This window comes from Callithrix jacchus, chromosome 4, assembly GCF_049354715.1.
Source record: "Callithrix jacchus isolate 240 chromosome 4, calJac240_pri, whole genome shotgun sequence".
In the NCBI taxonomy this organism is placed as follows: Eukaryota; Metazoa; Chordata; class Mammalia; order Primates; family Cebidae; genus Callithrix; species Callithrix jacchus.
This window is the reverse complement of record NC_133505.1, coordinates 46,670,164-46,694,481: the sequence shown is the minus strand read 5'-3', so window position 1 is coordinate 46,694,481 and position 24,318 is coordinate 46,670,164. Positions and strand designations below refer to the sequence as shown.

The 24,318-nt window shown below is 38.8% G+C and overlaps 2 protein-coding genes across 4 annotated transcripts in view; one reads left to right on the top strand and one right to left on the bottom strand.

The window, feature by feature from the left end:
- The window catches only part of BTBD9 (BTB domain containing 9), a 500,550-nt gene that overhangs the window by 319,602 nt on the left and 156,630 nt on the right, over positions 1 to 24,318 (top strand). The gene's annotated exons all lie outside the window — the stretch shown is intronic.
- On the bottom strand, positions 16,655 to 17,167 carry LOC100894890 (large ribosomal subunit protein eL42-like). Its single transcript, XM_003732659.4, has one exon. The coding sequence runs from the start codon at positions 17,082 to 17,084 to the stop codon at positions 16,764 to 16,766; it is 321 nt and encodes a 106-aa protein (XP_003732707.1). The 5' UTR covers positions 17,085 to 17,167; the 3' UTR covers positions 16,655 to 16,763.

Here is a 24,318-nt window from a genome sequence, read left to right as displayed (position 1 = left end):
GCATATCCATGGCTTGCTTCCCTTAGTAGAGTGTAGTGTAACTTATCACTTGGAGTCATGGTGCTATGACAAGTAATAATCATCATTTACTATCTAAGGAGCTCTAATATTTAGTGTTAGAAACAAATTTCAACTCATGATGAGAAAAACCATAGTGAAATGAGATTTCTCCCAGAACAGTTTTCTTTGCCAGTGTTATCACACAGCCTTTCAAAGATCCAGCATGTTAAGGGTGGTTTGCTGTCCAGTTTAATGTCATCCCTTCACCAAATGGATGGGCTGCTTCCCTCCCCCTCTTCCTCTCTTGAAAGGTTAGCCTTTCTTCAGAATAGTACAGGTTTTTCCTGCAACATCTGTCAACTTGGCAACGAGCACACCCTAAGGAAATTATGAACATTTGAAGACCATCTAAATACTGTAGGGAACCTTTCCTTCTTTCTCTCCTCTCTCCCTCTTCTCCCTCCTGCCTGTCCTCATGAAGAGTGGAGCAGCCACATGGCAATGTCACTGTCTGCTTTACTGATAAATTATAAGCCCATTGTGTCTGTGATTTGTTTAATATGTTTTGATTTGCTCATTGCTTTGTGATAGCTCTTGAAACCTTAAAGCAGTGACAGTCTTAAAAGGCATATTGTGGGAAGACCCCTTTGTTGAATGAAAAGAGACCTCCCCTAGCTACTGTACAACATGTTAGCACAGAGAGGCTACTTTGGTCAAATAACTCAGATGATCTTGATCTGATTCAGTAGGTCAGAAACTGCTGTCCCCAGCAAATATTGACCAGAAGGAACTGCTTTCTCGGTTATTCTAAAACTGCCAGCTGCATATGACACTAGGAGGTGCTAATAGTTTTTTGCAGGTCAGTAGAATTGTTATTGGGTCTTCTCTTGCCTCTTATCCTTTTATAATTACAAGGTGGCTTGTCTCCCATCTTGTGTAATACCCAGATTTATTAAATGCTGGTCCCACCTACCCATTCCACATGGGGAAAAATCTGGCTTTCTGTGTCTGGGGAAGTGCCAAGCCCAAGTCTTATGTTTCTCTGAAACTCTTAAAATTCTTTTGAAAAACATTATCTAACTTATTCTGTCAATATTCATAAAAAGGTAGGGAGAAGAAGGGATCATCTTTTTTTTTTTTTTTTTTTGAGACATAGTCTTGCTTTTGTTGCCCAGGCTCAAGTGCAGTGGTGCGATCTCAGCTCATTGCAACCTCCGCTTCCCAGGTTCAGGCGATTCTCCTGCCTCAGCCTCCTTAGTAGCTGGGATTACAGGCATGTGCCACCATGCCTGGCTAATTTTGTGTTTTTAGTAAAGACAGGGTTTCTCCTTGTTGGTCAGGCTTGTCTTGAACTCCTGACCTCAGGTGATCTGCCTGCCTCAACCTCCCAATGTTCTGGGATTACAGGTATGAGCCACCGCACCCAGTAGGGATTATTATCTTTATAGTTAGAGAAACAGAGTCACAGAATGGTTAAATGGCTTCCTTGACATTGCCTGGGAAGCTCTTTACAGAACTGACATTAGTTCTCTGAGTGCCTGCTTTCTAGTGCATTGCCTTGTCCAGTGGACTTTCAAGCAGAATTTGGGAAGGGAAGAGCAGCTGTTTTCTCCCCTTATAATTAATATGTAGATATGATGGAAAGAGAGTTAAAAATGCAGAAATGAGGTATTCCTTAAAAGGCAGATAGGAAAATATTTATAGTGAGGTATCATTTAAAAATACTTGTATTGAGAAGGAGACAGAGCAAGATGGCCAAATAGAAGCTTCCACCGGTCTTCCTCCCAGAAGGAACACCAAATCTGACAAGTATCTAGAGAAAAAGCACCTTAATGAGAACGAAAAATCAGGTGAGCGGTCACAGTATCTGGTTAACTCAATATCACTGGAAGAGGCACTGAAAAGGATGGAAATGACAGTTTTGAATTGCTGATGCCACCACTCCTCCAGTAGCCACGTGGCATGGAAAGAGAATCTGTGCTTTTGCGGGAGGGAGAGTGCTGTGATTGTGGGACTTTGCACTGGAACTTAGTGCCGCCAGCACTGGGCAGCACACAGCCAATTCCCATGGAGGGGGCATTTAGATGAGTCCTAGCCAGAGGGAAGTCTCCCATCCCAGCAGTCAGAACTTGAGTTTCAGCATGCTTCTCCACCACAGGCTAAATTGCTCTGGGATTCTAAATAAACTTGAAAGGCTGTTGAGGCCACAGGACTGGAACTCCTAGGCAAGTCCTAGTGCTATGCTGGGGTAAGAGCCAGTGACTTGGGGAGCATGCACCCTAGTGAGACACCAAGCAGGGCAGCTAAGGGAATGCTTGCACCACCCTTCTCCCAACCCCAGGCAGCACCGCTCACAGCAAGAAAGTGACCCTTTTCTTCTGCTTGAGGAGAGGAGAGAGAAGAGTAAAGAGAGCTTTGTTTTGCAACTTGAATACAAGCTCAGCCACAGTAGAACAGGACACTGGGCAGAGTCATGAGGGCTCCATTCCAGGCCCTAGCTCCCAGATGACATTTCTAGGCACACCCTGGGCCAGAAGGGAACCTGCTGCCTTGATGGGAAGGTCCCAGTCCTGGCAGGATTCATCACCTGCTGACTAAAATGCCCTTGGACTCTGAAGAGTCAGCAGTGGTAACCAGTAGTACACAGTGTGAGCCTTGGGTGAGACTAAGTCATGCTGGCTTTGGATGTGAACCAGCATATTCACAGCTGTGGTGGGCATGAGGAGAGACTCCTACTGCTTGAGAGGAGAGGGAATAATAAAGGGGTTATTATCTTTATTTTATAGGTAGAGAAACATATTGCAGCTTAGGTACCAGCTTGGCCACAGTGAGGAAAAGCATCAAGTGGGCTCTTTGGGTCCCCACTTCCAGGTCTTGGCTCTTGGATGACATTTCTGGACCTACTCTGGTCCAGAAGGGAGCCTCCTGCCATTAAGAGTGAGTTCCAGGCCTGGCAGCATTCACCACAAACTGACTAAGGAGCCCTTGGGCCAGAAGTGAACATCAGCAGTGTCCTGGCAATACTCCCTATGGGCTTGTGGTGGTGGCGGACACGGGAAGAGACCCCTCTGCTAGCGTTAAGGGGTGGGAAGCACTTTGTCTTGTGGTTTCACTGCCAGCTTAGTCACAGTAGAATAGAGCACCAGGTAGATTTCCAAGGTTTCTGATTCCAGGCCCTTGCTCCTACACAGCCTCTCTGGGCCTGCCTGGGACCTCGGGGAACTCACCACCCTGAAAGTAAGGACACAAGACTGACTGGCTTCACTGCCTGCTGATTGTAGAGCCCTAGGGCCTTGAGCAAATATAGGTGGTAGCCAGGTAGTGGTTACAGTGGTCCTTGGGCAAGACCCATTTCTCTGCTGGCTTCAGGTCTGACCCAGCACAGCCCCAGTGGTAGTAGCCACAGGGATGTTTGTGTCACCCTTTTCCCAGCATGAAGCAGAGAGGAAGAGAGAGACTACATTTGTTTGAGAGAAAGTAAGGGAAAAGAATGAGTCTCTGTCTAGCAATACAGAGAATTCTTCTGGATCTTATCGACACCCACCAAGGCAGTACCGCTTTGAGTCTATAACAACTATAGCATTAGGGTCTTGGGGTTCCCCTAATGTAGATATGGCTGCAGTAACCAAAAACTTAGATCACAATACCCAAGTCCCTTAGAATACCTGGAAAGCCTTCCGAGGAAGGATGGGTGCAAACAAGTCTAGACTACAAAGACTATAGTAAATACCTAATTCTTCAATGCTCAGACACTGATGAATATCTACAGGTATCAATACCATTTAGGAAAACAACCTCACCAAATGAACTAAATAAGGCACTAGGGGCCAATCCTGGACAGACAGAGATATTTAACCTTTCAGACAGATAATTCAAAATAGCTGTTTTGGCTGGGCATAGTGGCTCACGCCTGTAATCCCAGTACTTCAGGAGGCTGACGCAGGTAGATCACCCAAGGTCATGAGTTTGAAACCAGCGTGACCAACATGGTAAAACCTTGTTTCTACTCAAAATACAGAAATTAGCCAGGCGTGGTGGTGGGCATCTGTAATCCCAACTACTCAGGAGGCGGAGGCAGAAGAATCACTTGAACCCAGGAGGTAGAGATTTCAGTGAGCCAAGATCATGCCACTGCACTCCAGCCTGGGCAACACGGCAAGACTCCATCTCAAAAAAAAAAAAAAAAAAAAAAAGCTGTTTTGAGGAAATGCAAAGAAATTCAAAAATAACATAGAGAAGGAATTCAGAATCCTGTCATATACATTGAACAAAGAAAATAATAAAAAAGAATCAAGCAGAAATTCTGGATTGGAAAATGCAATTGACATACTGAAGAATGCATTTTAGAGTCTCTTACTAGCAACATTGATCAAGCAGAAGAAAAAAAACCTGAGCTTGAAGACAGGCTATTTGAAATTACACAGTCAGAGAAGACAAAAGAAAACACTGTAAAAAAGAATAAAGAATGCTTACAAGATCTGGAAAATAGCCTCAAAACGGCAAATCTAAGAGTTATTGGCCTTAAAGAGGGGGTAAAGATAGTGGTAAAAAGTCAGTTTAAAGAGATAATAGAGAACTTCCCAAACTCAGAGAAAAATGTCAATATTCAAGTACAAGAAGGTTTAGAACACTAAGCAGATTTAACCCAAAGAAAATTGCCTCACGGCATTTAATAATCAAATTCCTAAAGGTTAAGGGTAAAGAAAGGATCCTAAAAGCAATAAAAGAAGAGAAACAACATGCAGGGGAGCCCCAATACATCTGGCGGTAGGCTTTTCAATGGAAACCTTAGAGGCCAGAAGAGAGTGGCATGACATATTTAACATGCTGAAGGAAAAACCTTTTAGTCCAGAATAGTATATCCAGCAAAAATTATCCCTTAAACATGAAGGAAAAATAAATACTTTCCCAGACAAACAAAAGCAAGGGATTTCATCAACACCCGACTTGCCCTACAGGAAATGCTAAAGGGAGTTCTTTAGTCTGACTGGAAAGGATGTTAATGAGCAATAAGAAGTCATCTGAAGACACAAAACTCACTGGTAGTAATAGTACACAGAAAAAGACTATTTTAAGACTGTGATTGTAGTATATAAACAACTCATATCTTAAGTAGAAAGATAAAAAGATGAACTGATTAAAATAATAACTACAACTTTTGAAGATATAAACAGTACAGTAATATATAAATAGAAATCACAGAAATCTAAAAAGTGGGGAGGTGAAGTTTGACTATAGAGTTTTTATTAGTTTTCCTTTTTGCTTGTTTGTTTATGTAATCGGTGTTGTCATCAGTTTAAAATAATGGGTCATGTTACTTGCAAGTCTCATGGTAACCTCAAATCTAAAAATATGTAATAGATACAAAAAATAAAGAGCAAGAAATTAAAACAAATCACCAGAAAAAAATCACCTTCACTAAAAAGAAGACAGAAAGGAAGATAAGACCACAGAACAACCAGGAAGCAAATAATAAAATGACAAGAGTAAGTCATTACTCATCAGTAATAGCATTGAATATAAATAGGCTAAATTCTCCAAAGGACGTAGAGTGAGTGAATGGATTAAAAAAACAAGACCCAACAATCTGCTGTCTACAAATAACACACTTCACCCATAAAGAAATACAGACTGAAACTAAAGTGATGGAAAAATACATTCCATGCAAGTGAAACCAGAAAAGAACAGGAGTAGCTATTCTTTTATCAGGCAAAAATAGATTTCAAGACAAAAACTGTAAAAAGAGACAAAGAAGGTTATATATAGTGATAAAGGGGTCAACTCAGTAAGAGGATATGACAATTATAAATATATATGCACCCAACACTGGAGCATCCCGATATATAAAGCAAATATTATTAGAGCTAAGCGAGAGATAGACTCTAATACAATAATAGCTAGAGACTTCAGCACCCCACTTTCGGCATTGGACCGATCATTCAGTCAGAAAATCAATACAGAAACATCAGACTTACTCTATGCCACAGACCAAATGGACCTAATAGATATTTACAGAACATTTCATCCAACAGCTGCAGAATACACATTCTTCTGCTCAACACATGGATTATTCTCAAGGACAGACCATATGTTAGGCCACAAAACAAGTATCAAAACATTAAAAAAAAAAAACCTAAAATAATATCGGATATCTTCTGTGACCACAATGGAATAACACTAGAAAACAATAACGAGAAATTTTAGAAACTGTCCAAATACATGGAAATTAAACAGTATGCCTCTGAATGACCAGTGGGTCAAGGAAAAGATTAAGAGGGAAATTGAAAATCTTTTTTGAAACAAAAGTTAATGGAAACACAACATGCCAAAACCTGTAGGATTAAAAAAAAAAAAAATCTGTGGGATACAGCAAAAGCAGTACTGAGAGAGTTTATAGCTATAAGTGCCTGAATCAAAAAAAAAAGAATAAGAAAAACTTCAAATATCTACCTAGTGATGCATCTTAAAGAACTAAAAGAACAAGAGCAAACCAAATCTAAGGTTAGTAGAAGAAAAGAAAGAATAAAGATCAGAGTAGAAGTAAATGAAATTGAAATGAAACAATACAAAAGATCAATGAAACAAAAACTTGTTTTTTTTGAAAAGATAAACAAAATTGACAGATCTTTAGCTAAGCTAACTTAGAAAAACAGGGAGATTTTCTTTATTTCAAAAAAAAGAAAATCAAAGTTGAATACGAAGACAATTACAGGCAATACTGCAGAAATTCAAAGGATCATTAGAGGCTGCTATGAGCAAATATATGCCAATAAATTGGAAAACATAGAAGAAATGGATAAATTCCTAGAAAATTAGAGTTGAATATGAAGACATTACAACCAATACTGCAGAAATTCAAAGGATCATTAGAGACTGCTGTGAGCAAGTATGTGCCAATAAATTGGAAAACCTAGAAGACAACTTACTAAGACTGAACCATGAAGATATCCAAAACCTGAACAGACCAATAACAAGTAACAAGATTGAAGCCGTAATACAAAGTCTCCCAGCAAAGAAAAGCCAGGACCCAATGACTTCACTGCTGAATTTTACCAAATACGTAAAGAAGAACTAATACTAATTCTACTCATATTGTTTTGAAACATAAAGATAGAGGGAATACTTCCAAACTCATTCTACAAAGCCAGTGTAACTCTGTTATCAAAAGCAGACAAAGACACATAAAAAATAAAATAAAATTACAGGTCAATATCTCTGATGTAAACATCCTCAACATATGCTAACAAACAACAAATGTGATGTTGCTACTATTTTCTGTTTAAAATACATAAATATTTTAAATAAAAAATATTAGAAACATCACATTAAAAGGGCATTCACCAGGTGCAGTGGCTCACCCCTATATTCCCACCACTTTGGGAGGCTAAGGCAGGTGGCTCACCTGAGGTTAGGAATTTGAGACTAGCCTGGTGAGACCTCATCTCTACTAAAAATACAAAAATTAGCCAGGTGTGGTGGCATGCACCTGTAGTCTCAGCTACTCGAGAGGCAGAGGTTGCAGTGAGCCAAGATGATGCCCCTGCACTCCAGCCTAAGCAACAGAATGAACTCCATCTCAAAAAAAAAAAAAAAAAAAGGTATTGAACATAACCAAGTGGGATTTATCCCAAGGTTGCAAAGATGGTTCAACAACACATGCAAATCAAGCAACATGATACATCATATCAGTAGAATAAGGGACAACTATGTAATTATTTCAATTGATGCTGAAAAAGTATTTGATAAAATTCAACATCCTTTTGTTATAAGGCTCAAGAAACTGGGTATAGAAGTAACATGCCCCAACATAATAAAAACCATATAAAACAGACCCACAGCTAGTATCATATTGAATGGGGAAAACGGAAATTATTTCCTCTAAGACTGGGAACATGACAAGGATGCCCACTTTCACCACTTATGGCTTTCAGCATGGTAGTGGAGGTCCTAGCCAGAGCAATCAGATGAGAGAAAGAAAGAAAGAGCATCCAATTTGGAAATGAAGAAGTCAGGCTACCCTTGTTTGAAGATGATTTGTTCCTATATTTGGAAAATCCTGAAGACTCCACCAAAAAACTGTTAGAACTGATTAGTTCAGTAAAGTTGTAAGATAGAAAATCGCCAGTAGCATTTCTATATGCTAATGGTAAATAATCTGAAAAAGAAATCAAGAAAGTAATCTTATTTTCAACAGCTGCAAATAAAATTACATACTTGGGAATTAATCAAAGAAATGAAAGATTTCTACAATGAAAACTATAAAACATTGGTGAAAGAAATTGAAGAGGATGCCAAAAAATGTGTAAAGATATTTTATGTCCATGGATTGAAAGAATCAATATTGTTAAAATGTCTGTACTACTGAAAGCAGTCTACAGATTCAGTGCAATCCCTATCAAAATATCAGTGACATTCTTCAAGAAATAGGAAGACTAGGTCGGGCGCAGTGGCTCAAGCCTGTAATCCCAGCACTTTGGGAGGCCAAGGCGGGTGGATCACGAGGTCAGGAGATGGAGACCATCCTGGTCAATTTGGTGAAACCCTGTCTCTACTAAAAATACAAAAAATTAGCTGGGCATGGTGGCGCGTGCCTGTAATCCCAGCTACTCAGGAGGCTGAGGCAGGAGAATTGCCTGAACCCAGGAGGCGGAGGTTGCGGTGAACCGAGGTCGCGCCATTGCACTCCAGCCTGGGTAACAAGAGCGAAAAAAAAAAGAAATAGGAAGACTATTCCACAATTTATACGGAACCACAAAAGACTTGGAATAGCCAAAGCTATCCTGAACAAAAATAACAAAACTGGAAGAATCACATTACCCAACTTCAAATTATACTACAGAACTGTGGTAACCAAAACAGCATAGTACTGGCATAAAAACAGACACGTAGACCAAAAAAGCAGAATAGAGAACCCAGAAATAAATCCACACAACTACAGTGAACTCATTTTCGACAAAGGTGCCAGGAATATGTACTGGAGAAAAGATAGTCTTCAATAAATGCTGGGCAAACTGGATATCCATATGTGGAAGAATGAAACTAGACCCCTATCTTTCTCTCTCTCCGTATACAAATATCAAATCAAAATGGATTAAAGACATAAATTTACTATCTAAAACTATGAAACTAGTAAAAGAAAACGTTGAAGAACTCTCTGGGCCATTGAAATGAGCAAAGATTTCTTGAGTAATAACTTACAAGCACAGGCAACCAAAGCAAAAATGGATGATGGAATCACATCAAATTAAAAAGCTCTGCACAGCAAAAGAAACAATCAACAAAGAAACAGTCCACAGAATGGGAGAAAATATTTGCAAAGTACTTATCTGACAAGGAATTAATTACCAGGAAATATAAGGAATGCAATCAACTCTATAGGGAAAAAAATCGAACAATCTGATTAAAAATGGGCAAAAGATCTGAAGAGACATTTCTCAAGAGAAGACATACAAATAGAAAACAGGCATATGAAAAGGTACTCAGGTACTCAACAGTATTGATCTTCAGAAAAATGCACGTTAAATCTACAATGGGATATCATATCGTACCAGTTAAAATGGCTTTTATCCAAAAGACAGATAATAACAAATGTTGGCGAAGATGTGGAGGAAAGGGAACCCTTGTACATTGTTAGTGGGAATATAAACTAGTACAGCCGCTATGGAGAACAGTTTGGAGGTTCCTCAAAAAACTCAAAATAGAGCTACCATATGATTGAGCAATCCCACTGCTAGATATATACCCAAAAGAAAGGAAATCAGTGTATTGAAAAAGATACCTACTCTCCCATGTTTATATATTGCAGCACTGTTACAGCAGCCAAGGTTTGGAAGCAAGGTAAGTGTCCATCAATAAATGAATGCACTATTCAGCCATAAACAAGAATTATATCCTGTCATTTGCAACAACATGGATAGAACTAGAGGTCGTTATATTAAGTGAAATAAGCCAGGCTCTCACTTATTTGTGGGAGCTAAAAATTAAAGCAATTAAACTCATAGAGATAGACAGTAGAATGAGTGTTACCAGAGGTTGGGAAAGGTAGTGGTTGGGTGGGGGGAACTGGGGTTGGTTAATAGGTACAAAAAAATAGAAAGAATGAATAAGATCTAGCATTTCATAGCATAGCAATGCGACGATAGTCAATAATAATTGTACATTTAAAAATAACTAGAAGGGTATAATTGAATTGTTTGTAACACAAAGGATAAATGCTTAAGGTGTTGGATACCCTGTACCAAAATATCTCTCATATACCCCATAAATATATATACCTACTATGTTTCCACAAAAATTAAAAATTAAACACTGTATCCATTTTTCATTTTCAAAAGCACTGAATGTAGATCATTAAAAGAATTTAAAACAAGAGTAAAAGTTTCTTTTAAAATCAACTTTTATTGTACTTTTTTCATCATACTCTGAAAGTCTACTGAAAAACATAGCATGATTTTGTTTCCTCAGTGTGCATTAATTTTGGCCTCCAGAAGTTAGTATAAATTGTTAATTTTGTCCAGATTTTTTTTTTTTTCAGAAACTACCTCAAAAGTCTGATTAGGGTCATTCCAGGTGACTTGGAAGAATTTGCGTGCCTTTGAAGCCAAACTGCCCCAGGTCTCCAATTTCACAGCTCAGGAGGCATTCTTCACACTCAGGGGTTTGCCCAATTTACCCACAAGCCTGGACTGGTGCCTCAGGGTAGAACTGAGAGTGCCCAGTGAGACACGTTGTTCCCTCAGGCATCCTTTGTGGTTTGATTAAGGAGTCTCAGCTCTGAATGCAGTGTTCAGAAGTTTATACTCACTCCCCCACTCCACTGTTTCTTCTGTGTTCCAGTCTTGCTTTCATGAGATCTGCAGAGATTGTTTCCTTCTCAAACGTCTCACTCAATCCAGGATGGTTTGTGGGGGTTAAGACATACAAGAATTTGGTGTTATGTCTCACCTTTTTCTCTCTGCCTCCAAAGGCTCTGTCAGGAAGATTCTGCCAAAGTGGGATTATAGGAGCATACTTGCCACAGATCTGATGGGGACATTTTCTCTGTAACATACCCAGCTCCATTTAATGTTTAAACATCTCACTGTAATTACTACTTTTAGAAAAAACTCAAATTTTATAGTCATTGATGCATTTTAAAGAAATGTTAATGTTTGAACCAGATGCAGCCTCTAGCTTAAAAAAAAAAAAGAAAAAGAAAAGAAAGGCTACTACTTTATTACTTTATTAAAGGATCGTTTAAAAAAAGGTATTAAATATCTGGGCGCGGTGGCTCATGCCTGTAATCTCAGCACTTTGGGAGGCCGAGGCGGGTGGATCACGAGGTCAAGAGATCAAGACCATCCTGGTCAACATGGTGAAACTCCATCTCTACTAAAAATACAAAAAATTAGCTGGGCTTGGTGGCGCGTGCCTGTAATCCCAGCTACTCAGGAGGCTGAGGCAGGAGAATTGCCTGAACCCAGGAGTTGGAGGTTGCGGTGAGCTGAGATCGCGCCATTGCACTCCAGCCTGGGTAACAAGAGTGAAACTCCGTCTCAAAAAAAAAGAAAAAAAAAGTAGTAAATAAACCACCACTTTTTTGTGGGATTTTGTTTTGTTTTGTTTTTTGAGATGGAGTCTCACTCTGTCACCCAGGCTGGGGTGCAGTGGTGTGATCTCAGCTCACACGTCTGCCTCCTGGGTTCAAGCGATTCTCTTGTCTCAGCCTCCCAAGTAGCTGGGATTATAGGTGCCTGCCACCACGCCCAGCTAATTTTTGTATTTTTAGTAGAGTTGGGTTTCACCATGTTGGCCAGGCTGGTCTCAAACTCCTGGCCTCAGGTGATCCACCCACCTCAACCTCCCAAAGTGCTGGGATTACAGGCATGAGCCACCACATATGGCCTTTTTGTGGGATTTTTAACAAACTTTTGCATGTCCTCTGTTCTCTGCTCGATGTGAATGAGAAATACTCCCCAAGCTATGGTGACATCTCTGCTCTTGAGTCATGAAATTGTGACCTGACAAGCCCTTTAAACTCATAGTGTGGTACAAAAATAACTATTGGCCAAGGCGCAGTGGCTTAAACCTGTAATCCCAGCACTTTGGGAGGCTGAGGCAGGAGAAATGCTTGAATGGCAAACCCCATTTCTACAAAAAATACACACACACACACAAGCCAGTCTTCGTGGTGCATACCTGTAGTCCCAGCTATTCCAAAGGCTGAGATGGGAGGATCACCTCAGCCTCTGAGAGGTTGAGGCTGCGATGAACCATGATCATACCACTGCACTCCAGCCTGGGCGACAGAGTGAGACCCTGCTCAAAAAGAAAACAAAAAACAAAAGGAAACTGTGTTTATTTTAACTAGCAATTCTGCAACAATGTCAACATCTTTTAGGGAATAAGGAAAAATAAGTTTATGTGAAACTTACACTACTACTCACAGAAAAAGATGTCCTTTATATTAAAACTTAGTTTTTTTTTGAGAAATTGTTTCTAAAACTGCAAAACCAGGTTAAGTGACTATTTGTATGTTGGTTATTACTTTTCCTGTGTTTGTATAAATAACTTGTTATGTTTACAGTACAGATGTAAAGTCTGTTCCCTGACAAGTTATGTCTGGAGGAAAGGAAAAAAAAATCACCCATAGAGATATTGCCTGTTAGTTCAAACACAGAGTTGGATGTTTGGAGTATCTTTTTTCTTTATACTTGGAAATGCCTATGTCCTCAATTTCAAGGCCTCACCTTCGGAATGAATGCCTCTTTGTTATTGCTGCTAACATCTGATGCTTGATTCTTTGAGGCCTTTTTGATTTGATTTTCTCAGCTAAAACCTCCAGCATGTAAACTACAGGATTGTCAAACTACACGTAAGAGAGTAAACCATACCGTTATTTTTGGAGCGTGCTTTCATTCAAAGGCCCCAGTGTGAGGAGAGAGAAAATGCACTGATACTAGTGAACTTGTACATTTGAGATGTGCTGTTCCCACATCACCTCACCTCTGTCCCTGGGGATAACCATCTCTAATTTCTTATCTTCTAGAAAGCAGGCCACTTCCTCTGAAGTGTTTAGAGCTATAGCTTCTTAAAAATTGCATGTGTTTGAGGGGCAAAAGGTGGAGAGGAACACATCTAAGTTTAGGAAAGTGTTAACCTCTTCTTATCACTGGATAAAATGGGCTCAGCATGATTTCCAGAGCCCTTATAATCTCGAGATAAGATGTGATTTAGGCAACCTCGGTGATGTAAAAATTGGAGCTAGATCAGGGAGGATCAGAATACCAAGATTAATGCTAAGTAAACAGACAAAATAGAAAGCAAAGCAAGAAGGAAAAATCTATTAGGGGAAAGGGGCTCCAGGTTTCAAAAGGCATGGTCTGTTTTCTACCCATGGGCGGGCTTCACCCACAGGTATGGAGAGGTGATCAGGACCGAATCCTCTGGAAGTGTGTTCAAAAGCGGCCTTCTCACAGAAGCAGCTGAGGGAATCTTTGGGAAAGGAAATGCTTAAAAGCTATATGCCATATATAACCCATGATTTTTCTTTGGTGATGTGATGTATGATTGAAAAGTTATTTTCTTAACCTGATAGATAAAACTAGGAATTAATATAACTCAGTGGCTGTGTCATAGAATGCATTTTTACAGCTTTTTGATAGTTTCCAAGAAAGATGGGCTTGTTCTCTAATTAGCTATTGTTCTTTTACAGCTGTTAAGACATAACAGCTGTGGATATTTTTTTCCTTTCGAATAATTTGACAGAAGGTTGGATTAGAGTTGTGTTAGAGGCTTGCCTGATCAGCAACAAATTTCTGTGTAGGCCTGGGGCTAGGTGTTTTCCCCTTTAATAAAAGAAGCAGTAGGTCTGTTGTTGGATATCTAGGTAGGACCTTAAGCAACAGTTATCTTCTTAAACAGGAAATACTTTATATCTCTATGATAATCTTGGCAATAGAAAATAATCTCCACTGAGATTATTAACCATTTGATTGCTGCATGAACCACTGTGCTGTTAGGAAACAATTTTATAATGAAAACAGCCAGGGAAACATTGAAGAAAGCCCAACACAGCACAGTTTTTGAAGATGACAGTCCCTGTAACTGCTAAGTGTTATTTCCTTTTACACAGTCTGCTTCGAGTGGGCTTTTTTCCCCATCTCTCAAAGGTGATCTCTGGAGACAGTTAAATAACATGTCAGTCTTATCTTTAAATATAGCTGGTACAGGTGGCCCTGAGGTCATGTCCTACTGAAGTAATACTGCCTTTTAAAAAATTTATTACTCCTGAATTAAATTTACTGGCAAGTCGTTGGCCACCCCTGGTGCTGTGTAAGAACAGAGAACAGTAAAATTGTTTTCAGATCACTTTTTCTGCAGTTCCCTGCAGTCTGAGTCATTCCAATATTCATACACTTTGCAAAAATGTATATACTTTGTTAACATGCAACTTTTGCTTTCAGAAGCAGCAAATTAAATTTGTCTGAGCAGAATTGCTATGTGCACAGAGGGGGAAAACTAATTTCTGTCCAGGCAGTTCCCCTTTGCCTTTTGCTCCTAGCACAGGCTGTTGTAATGGGATGTAGGTGAAAGATGGCAAAGACACACCAAAAAGAGACAGACGCAAGATGCTGGGTTTTGGCAGCATGGTTTTGTAAACAAAGTGACACAAATTGGGGCAGAAATTCCAGTGGGACAACGGAGGAAACTGGAAGACTAGAAATACAGCAGAAAGCTCAGTCCCATCCAGATGGTGTTTTTAATAAATTTATCAGACGCATATGAAAGACGATAATGAACATTCAAAATGGGGAGTGGCCCAGTCCCTCTGGGAAGAAAAACAGTATGGAACCTTCTGTGTGCTGCAGTCAGATAGAGAATCATTCTCTAATTTTTCTCAGTAAAAAAGGCCACATTGAGTAATTATTTAAGGCAGTCCAACTAGGTAGGCTAAGGTTTGTGTTTCTAGGAAGAAAAATTCTTAACAGAATTATTCCCTGCTGAAATGGAGAATGTGACCTATGTATATTAGTAAACCAGTGGTGACATTTGGGACAAATATCTTCTCTCACAACTACTGTAAGTGTGACTAAAGCAAACATTTCTCCCCCTTGGGCAAAAAGACCTTTTATAGCCTAACAGCCAGGCATGGTGGCTCACACCTGTAATCTTAGCAGTTTTAGAGGCTAAGGCAGGTGGATCATTTGAGGTCACAAGTTTGCGACCAGCTTGGCCAACATGATAAAACCCCATCTCTACTAAAAATAAAAAAATTAGCCGAGTGTGGTGGCATGCATCTGTAGTCCCAGCTACTTGGGAGGCTGAGGCAGGAGAGTCACTTCAACCTGGGAGGCAGAGGTTACATTGAGTCAAGATGGTGCCACTGTATTCTAGCCTGGGCAACAGAGTGAGACTCTGTCTCAAAAAGAAACAAAAACAATAACCTCTTGTAGTCTTTAAAAGCTACATGTTATCTACATTCCTCTTCTCACTTTTGTCCCCCAATATGTTTTCTCCATCAAAAAATAGTTTAGTCTACCATGAGTGACCAAACCTTCTGTATGTGGGGCATACTTTTAGGTGAGAAGCTGAGAGAGCAGAAGGTGTGGATAATGCTTAGAAAGCAACTCTTCTGCCATGGGCATATTTATTTTCTTTTTAAAGTTTAGGTCAAGACCTAGAGATTGATCATATTTTACTTTTCTAAGAAAACTTCCACTGATAAAGCAATTTTTTTCTGCTTCATTCAGTAACTTTTATATTTTCTTAGCTTTTGGTAAGGAGTTATGTTAAGCAAGGTTAAGCACCACAACCTCACATAGACATCAATTTCTAGCTTCGATTCATTTACTCAGCAAATATTTATTGAGCACCTACCATGTGCTAGGCATTATTTCTTTGCAGTGGGAATACAGCTGCAGAAAAGCAAAACAAAACAAAAGTTCCTGCCTTTATGAAACTCACATTCTGAATCTGATTGTCAGGTTAGATCAGATTGAAGTACTGATATGGGTATTAAGAATTGGGACAGTGCTAGAATGATTGTCTCATCTTGGTGATTTACAGAAGGTACATCCAATGGGTTTGTGCCTTAGGTCCTTTTCTTCTTCCTTCCAGTTGTCAGCATTATTTGGTCATTATACTGTTAATTTGACTTATTAGCAAAAAGTAGGAATCTGAATTAAGAGAAGGCCAGGCCTATAATCCTAGCACTTCGAGAGGCCAAGGTGGGGGGATCGCTTGAGCCCAGGAGTCTGGGTTACCTAGTGAGACCCTGTCTTTATAAACAAAGAAACAAGAAAAGAATTAAGAGAGGTAGCACTCTTTTGATTTTGTTTTGTTTTGTTTTTTGAAATGAAGTCTCGCTCTGTCACCCAGGCTGGAGTATAGTGGCACGGTCTTGGCTTGCTCTTTTGCCTCCCGGATTCAAGCAAGTCTCCTAGCTGAGATTACAGGTGTCTGCCACCATGCCCAGCTAATTTTTGTATTTTTAGTAGAGATGGGGTTTCATTATGTTGGTCAGGCTGGTCTTGAACTCCTGACCTCAGGTGATCCACCCACCTTAGCCTCCCAAAGTGCTGGGATGACAGGCGTGAGCCACTTCGCCCAGCCTTCTTTTGATATTTTACCTTATGAATTAGATAGTAGAGTTGATTATCAAATTGCTAGTTGATTTCTTTTTTTTTTTTGCATAAGAATATCACTGTATTTATTTTCCTACAGGTAATTTTTCTATAGCTTCAACATTTTCTTTCCAATATTAAATGAAAAAATTCCAAAGTTTAGAACTGGATCACTTGGCCCTTTCTCTTCTTATCTCCTCCCAGTTCAAAATGCTTGCATCTCTTAATGGCCAGCATCCTCTTGGATCTGCAGTTAGGCTCAACACATTCCAGCCAGAGCACAATCTTCTTTGTGGTCTTAGCCTTCTTCCGGAAAATTGGCTTTGTCTGCCCACCATAGCCACTCTGCTTCCGATCATAGCGCCTCTTTCCCTGGGCATACAAGGAATCCTTGCCCTTCTTGTACTGTGTCACTTTGTGAGGCTGATGCTTGCCACACTTCTTACAGAAGGTTCTTCGGGTTTTAGGTACGTTGACCATCTTTGCAGAAGGGCTGGTCTGTCTATATGATGAAAACCAGGAACAGCGTCCGAGACACTTGCCTCGCGCAGCTCTCTCCTCGCTGCTAGTTGATTTCTAATAAAAGCTGTTTCTTTAAAGGAATGTGGGACTTGGGGTAGATTTCCCTGATATACACGTATCCATATGCATATATATCATTCATATATATACATATGTGTGAGTGTATAGAGTGTGTCTGTATGCGTCTCTGTTGGGCTCCTTTTGTAAATCCATACTTTAGCTAATAAACATTAATGAATAATTATGTCAAGATCAAAGTATAAACAGTAGTATGCTATTCGCCAGCACATAGATATAGAATTCCTTCTTTTTTATGCCATAAGACTTTTGTAAGTATTCCTTCTTAAGAAGACAAAATTCTGGTTTTTTGTTTGTTTGTTTTTGAGATGGGGTCTCACTCTGTTGCCCAGACTGGAGTGCAGTAGCACCATCAGGTCTCACTGCCACCTCAAACTCCCATGATCAAGTGATCTGCCTGCCTTAGCCTCCTGAGTAGCTGGGGCTACAGGCATGTGCCATCAGTTCTTGTATTTTTTGTAGAGATAGGGTCTCCCTATGTTGCCCAGGCTGGTCTCAAATTCCTGGCCTCAAATGATCCTCCTGCCTCAACCTCCCAAAGTGCTGGGATTATAGGTGTAAGCCACCATGCCTGGCCACAAGATTCTTTAATGTAGCAGCATTTTAGACCACCTCAAGATTGCAGAGGGTCAGAGGGTGATATTACTACATATTACCACCTTAGAAAATATGTTAGGGACAGAAATAATCTGTTTAATAAATCCGTTTATAAATGTGTCTGTAGAAAAGGAATTCTGAGTGCTTAGCCCAGCCTTTTTCTTTCCCAAAGAGCTTGAAAGTGTGATAATAATGATTTTGTGATAGTCTGTGGTGTCGAGGCTCTAATTGAATTAGATTACCTAGGGATAAAATTGTGAAGCAGTAAGGTAGCATAGGTGGAAACTGACAAATGAACAGAGTCAACAGAGACAACTGGTGAGACCAAGTTGTCTACAAAGGATATCAGCATTCAAAATAATCATAAAAGGTTTTCTACTTTCGGAGGCTTACCATCTTTCTGGTTTTCATAAAAGCAATGTTAAGATATATGAAACTTAAAAAAAAACAATATTCCATGTGTGCAAAAGAACATAAATACAATATATGTAAACTTTGACGAGCAGGAACACTCGCATACTCATCATGCAGCCTAAGAAATAGAATGTTACCTATACAAAAATAAACTCAAAATGAGTTCAAGACTTGAGTGGAAGACCTGAAGCAGTGAAACTACTGGAAGAAAACATGGGGGAAATGCTTTATGACATTGGTCTGAGCAAGAATTTTTTGGATAAGACCCCAAAAGCATAGGCAGCAATAGCAAATATAGATATATGGGATTACACCAAACTAAAAAGCTTCTGCACAGCAAAAGCAGCAGTCCACAATGAATAGACAGTCTACAGAATGGGAGAATATATTTGCAAAGTATGCATCTAATAATGGGTTAATATTCACAATATATAAGAAACTAAACTCAATGGCAAAATAAATAATCCAGTGAAAAATGGGCAAAAGATCTGAATAGATAGTTCTCAAGAAAAGATACACAAATGACCAGTGGGTATATGAAAAAAGACACTGCATCACTAATCATCAGGGAAATACAAATCACAACTGCAGGAATATATTACTTCACCTGAATTAGAATGGATAGTATCAAAAAGGCAAAAAATAACAAATGCAGGCATGGATGTGGAGAAAGGGGGAACCCTTATACACTGTTGGTGGGAATGTAAATTAGTACAGCCGTTGTGGAAAACAGTATGGAATTTCCTCAGAAAACTAAAAATAAAACAACCATATAGCCCAGCAATCCCACCACTGGGAATCTATCTAAAGGAAATGAAATCTATGACAGAGATATCTTCACTCCCATGTTTATTACAGCATAATTCACAGTAGCCAAGACATAAAATCAACCCAAGTGTCCATCAATGTGTGAATGCATAAAGAAAATGTGATATATATATACACAATGGAATATTATTCAGCCATTAAAAGAATGAAGTGCTGTCATTTGCAGCAACATGAAGGAACCTGTAGATAATTAAATGAAATAAGAAAGCCAGGTATAGGAAAACAAACACTGCATGATCTCATTCATATGTGAAGTCCAAAGAAGTTGATCTCATAGCTATGAGAATAGAATAGTGGTTACCAGAGGCTGAGAAGAGTTGGGAGTTAAGGAGAAACTGGTCTACTGGTAACAGAGAGTTACAGTTAGAGAGGAGGAGTAAGTTCTAGTGTTGTATTGCACAGCAGGGTGACTATGGTTAACAATGTTGCACTGTATATTTTAAGATAAATAGAAGAGAGGATTTTGAATGTTTCACTACAAAGAAATGTTAAATGTATGAGGCAGTGTATCCTGAAGATCTTGATTTGATTTTACACAGTGTATACATATATTGAAACATCACACTGTACCCCATAGATATGTACAATTATAATGTGTCAGTTTTAAGAAAAAGAAACTGCACATTATGAAACCTTTGAAGCCCTTTGTGTGTTCCTCGCCCAGTTGCATCCCCACTCTCTTTCTACCCAGAGGTAACCACTAATCTGAATTTTAGTGTCTACTATTCCCTAGCTTTCCTTTCTATTTCATCACATATGTATGTATCACTAAACAATATAAATGGAATTGTTTTCTATGTAGTTTTCTGTCACTTTTGCTTTGTAATAGTTTAATTTGTGAGATTGACCCTTGTTGATACATGTATTTGAAAAACAACAAACACTTTTTCTTTCTTTACATAGTTAACACTACACACTTGCAGTCACCAAAATGTGTGTATGGGACACATTTTCCCCCACATTAAGCAGTTCTCCAGCAGACAACAGCAGAGTGTTATATAGTTCAATTATAGCAATAATTTGGAATCAACCTAAGTGTCTATCAATAGATGAATGAATAAAGATGGTGCTTATACACAATGGAATACTATTTGGCCATAATAAAGAATGAAATCCTGTCATTTGTAGCAACATGGAGGGAACTGGAGGTTATCATGTTAAGTGAAAGAAGCCAGGCATAGATAGGCAAATATCGTATGTTCTTACTCATAAGTGGGAGCTTAAAAAGTTGATCTCATGGAGGTAGGGAGTAAAATAATAGACACTAGAGGCTGGGAAGGTTTTCTGTGTGTTTGGGGGATGGGAAGATGAAGGGATAAAGAGAGCTTGGTTAATGGATATAAACATACAATTAGATAGAAGGAATAAGTTCTAATGTTTGATAGTAGAGTAGGGTGACTATAGTAAATAACAATGTGTTGTATATTTTAAAATAGCTAAAAGAGAGGACTTGAAATGTTCTCAGTATATAGAAGCAACAGATACTTGAGGTGATGGATACCCTGACTTGATCATTGCACATTCTATGCAGGTAACCAATTATCACATGTACCCCATAAATAGATACAAATATTATGTGTCACAAATATTTTTAATTGCAAAAAATGTGTTAAGGTCTTTTATATTGGTCAGGAGACAGAGTATGTAATTATTAATTTTAGCCATTATTAAATCTGGTATGCTTGCCTAAAATTTAAGAGCAGTAAAAGGATAGAAATGTAATATGTAACTTCCACACCAAATCAATCAGGATAGCTGGTGGGGGAACTGAAAGAATCTTCACATTCGTTAGAAAACTGGAGCAGAATAGGCATAAAGGTAAGGGTGAGAGCGAAGAAGAAACATCTAAATAGAAAATAAAAGGGAGTTCAAATAAATTAGTAACAGTAATTAGGTGAGTCATGTAAATCTGCCAGTTAAGGACACTGACTCTCAAAAATCTATTATATGTTATTTGCAAGAGACCAGAAAAATACGAAGTGACATGATACTGAGGAAATAGTAGACAATACAAAGGTGTTATAGTTACTTGACATCAGACGATGTAGACTTTAGGTCAAAAACATTAAGAATAAAGAACAGTACATAATGAAGAAAAGTTCAAACTACCAGGAAGAAATAATTTCTAAAATGATGTACATGCTATGATGTGGTCTCAAAATATATAAAACAAAAATTGACAGAAATATAAGGAAAAACTGACAAATCTATATTCATAGCAGGTGATTTTCATAGACATCTCCCAGTAATTAATAAGCATATAAATATTTGAATTGTCAAGTTGGATCTAATAAACACATATAGAACCATACTTCCCCTAAATTAGAGAATATAAATTCTTTTGAGGCACACATAAGACATTAATAAGAACTAGCCATGTACTAGACCACAAAGTAAATCTAAGATTTTACAAAGTCATATCAGACACACCACAGTTTTTTGTCCACATTGCAATTTAATTAAAAATCAGTAACAGAAAGATAACTTCAAAAATGATATTTAGAAAGTTGGAAACATGCTTCTCAATATGTCATGTGTCAAAGGAAAAATGATAAAGGAAGTTAGAAAATATTTAGAAATGATTAACTTTAAAATACTATATATCAGACGAACCCAAATTGAGGGACATTCAACATGATACCTGACTGGTACTCTTCAAAACACTAAACATCAAAACTTAATTGTAGAGGTAAAACACGAGTTAAGAGTAAAATACTATGTTAGCTTTAAATATGTTTTTTAGAAAAGAAAGAGATTAGTGAGTTAAGCATTTGTTTCAAGTAGTTAGGAAAAAATAGAATAAACCCAAAGGAGCAGGAGGAAGAAAATAATAAAGAGAGAGAGGAATTTAGTAAAATAGGAAATAAAGAAAAGAATCAACAAAACCCAACACTGGTTCTTTAAGAGCACTAATAAAATAGACAAACCTGTATAGAGCAAGGCAAAAAAGAAAGGCAAGTACGATAAACAATAGTTTGAATGAAAAAGAGCTATACTGTGAAATACTGTAAGCCAGTATGTTTGTTTGTTTGTTTTTTGAGACAGAGTCTCTCACTCTGTTGCCTGGGCTAGAGTGCAATCTTGGCTCACTGCAACCACCACCTCCCCAGTTCAAGTGATTCTCCTGCCTTAGCCTCCCAAGTAGCTGGGATTAAAGGCACATGCCACCATAAGTGGCTAATTTTTTAATTTTTAGTAGAGATGGGGTTTCACCATGTTGGTCAGGCTGGTCTCAAACTCCTGACCTCGCAATCTGTGTGCCTTGACCTCCCAAAGTGCTGAGATTACAGGGGTGAGCCACTGCACCTGGGCATATGCCAGTATGTTTGAAAACTTAAACAAAATGAAAAATTTTCCTGAAAGGGCCAAGAATATATGACAATGTCAGAGAAAAGAGAAGGAAAAGGAGGGGGAGGAGAGGAGCTAACTACAATTTACGATTACCATAAAATTATAGTAATTAAGAGATCATGGTAAGGCACAAGGCTAGTCAAATCAACCAGTGAAACATAATACAGATCTTTTCTGTTTTTTTGTTTTTTGAGACAAAGAGTCTCACTCTGTTGCCCAGACTGGAGTGCAGCGATATGCCCTCGGCTCACTGAAACCTTTCCCTCCCGGGTTCAAGCGATTCTCCTGCCTCAGCCCCTGAATAGCTGGGATTACAGGTGTGCCCCACCATACCCAGCTAATTTTTGTATTTTTAGTAAAAATGGGGTTTCACCATGTTAGCCAAGCTGGTCTCAGACTTCTGGCCTCAAATGTTCTGCCTGTCTCTGCCTCCCAAAGAGCTGGGATTATTATAGGCATGAGCCACTGTGTCCAGCCTCAGAATACGGATCTTAAATGGAGATGCAAATATATACAAAAACTTCTGTGTTACTGAAGTAACATAAATTAGTGGGGGAAAGGATGGGCTCTTCATTAAGTTGTACTGGGGAAATTAGTTATCCTTATAAATAAAAGATAAAAATAATCCCCATCTCACAGCATACTAAAAATAAATTCTGAATAGATTAAAGAACCAAACATAAAAAGAAAAACTGAGAACTTTTAGGAGAAAATTAGGAAATATCTTTATTAATTTGGTGTAGGAAAGAACTTATAAACAAGAATGGAAAAGTTTGCCAGGTGTGGTGGCTCATGCCTATAACCCCAGCACTTTGGGAGGCTGAGGTGTGAGGATTGCTTGAGCCCAGGAGTTCAAGACCAGCCTGGGCAACAAAGTGGGACCTTGTCTCTACAAAAAAAATTTAAAAATTAGCCAGGAATGGTGGCACATGCCTGTGGTCCCAGCTACTCTAGTGGCTGAGGCAGGAGTATTGCTTGAGCCGGGGAGTTCAAGGCTACAGTGAACCATGATCACACCACAGTACTCCAGCCTGGGTGACACAGTGAGACCCTGTCTCAACAGCAAAAATAATAATTTTTTTTTTTGAAAAGGGAAAAGCACAAGTCATAAAGAAAAAGATTAAGTATTTCAACTCCATATATTGACCTACAAAGGCTTGGCATACTGAAAATCAGTGAGAAATATAATAAAAAAATAGGCAAAAGATAAAAATGTACAGTTTACAGAAGAGAAATTGAAAATGATTCCAGAGGGAAAAATGGGGGAAAATGTTCAACTTCACCTAACAAAAAAGTTAAAAAATGAAATCACATTTAGATCCCATTTCACACTCATCTGTCTGACATTACCAGAAGTTGGTGAGGTTGTGGAGCAATCAGTTGAGAGTATAAAGGTTTTTTTTTGGTACAAAATTTTACTATTTTTATTATACTTTAAGTTCTGGGGTACATGTGCAGAATGTGCAGGTTTGTCACATAGGTATACACGTGCCATGGTGGTTTGCTGTACCCATCAACCCGTCATCTATATTAGGTGTTTCTCCTAATGCTATCTCTTCTTTAGCACCCCAACCCCCAACAAGCTCTGGTGTGTGATGTTCCCCTCCCTGTGTCCATGTGTTCTCATTGTTCAACTCCCACTTATGAGTGAGAACGTGCAGTGTTTGGTTTTCTGTTCCTGTGTTAGTTTGCTGAGAATGATGGTTTCCAGCTTCATCTATGTCCTTGCAAAAGACATGAACTCATCCTCTTTTATGGCTGCATAGGATTCCACGGTATATGTGTGCCACATTTTCTTTATCCAGTCTATCATGAATGGGCATTTGGATTGATTCCAAGTCTTTGCTATTGTGAATAGTTCTGCAGTAAACATATGTGTGAATGTGTCTTTATACTACTATAAAGACACATACCCGGTAATAGT

Bases quoted from the DNA above. Each gene is read 5' to 3' on its own strand.
- LOC100894890 (XM_003732659.4), bottom strand. From the start codon at position 17,084: ATGGTCAACGTACCTAAAACCCGAAGAACCTTCTGTAAGAAGTGTGGC.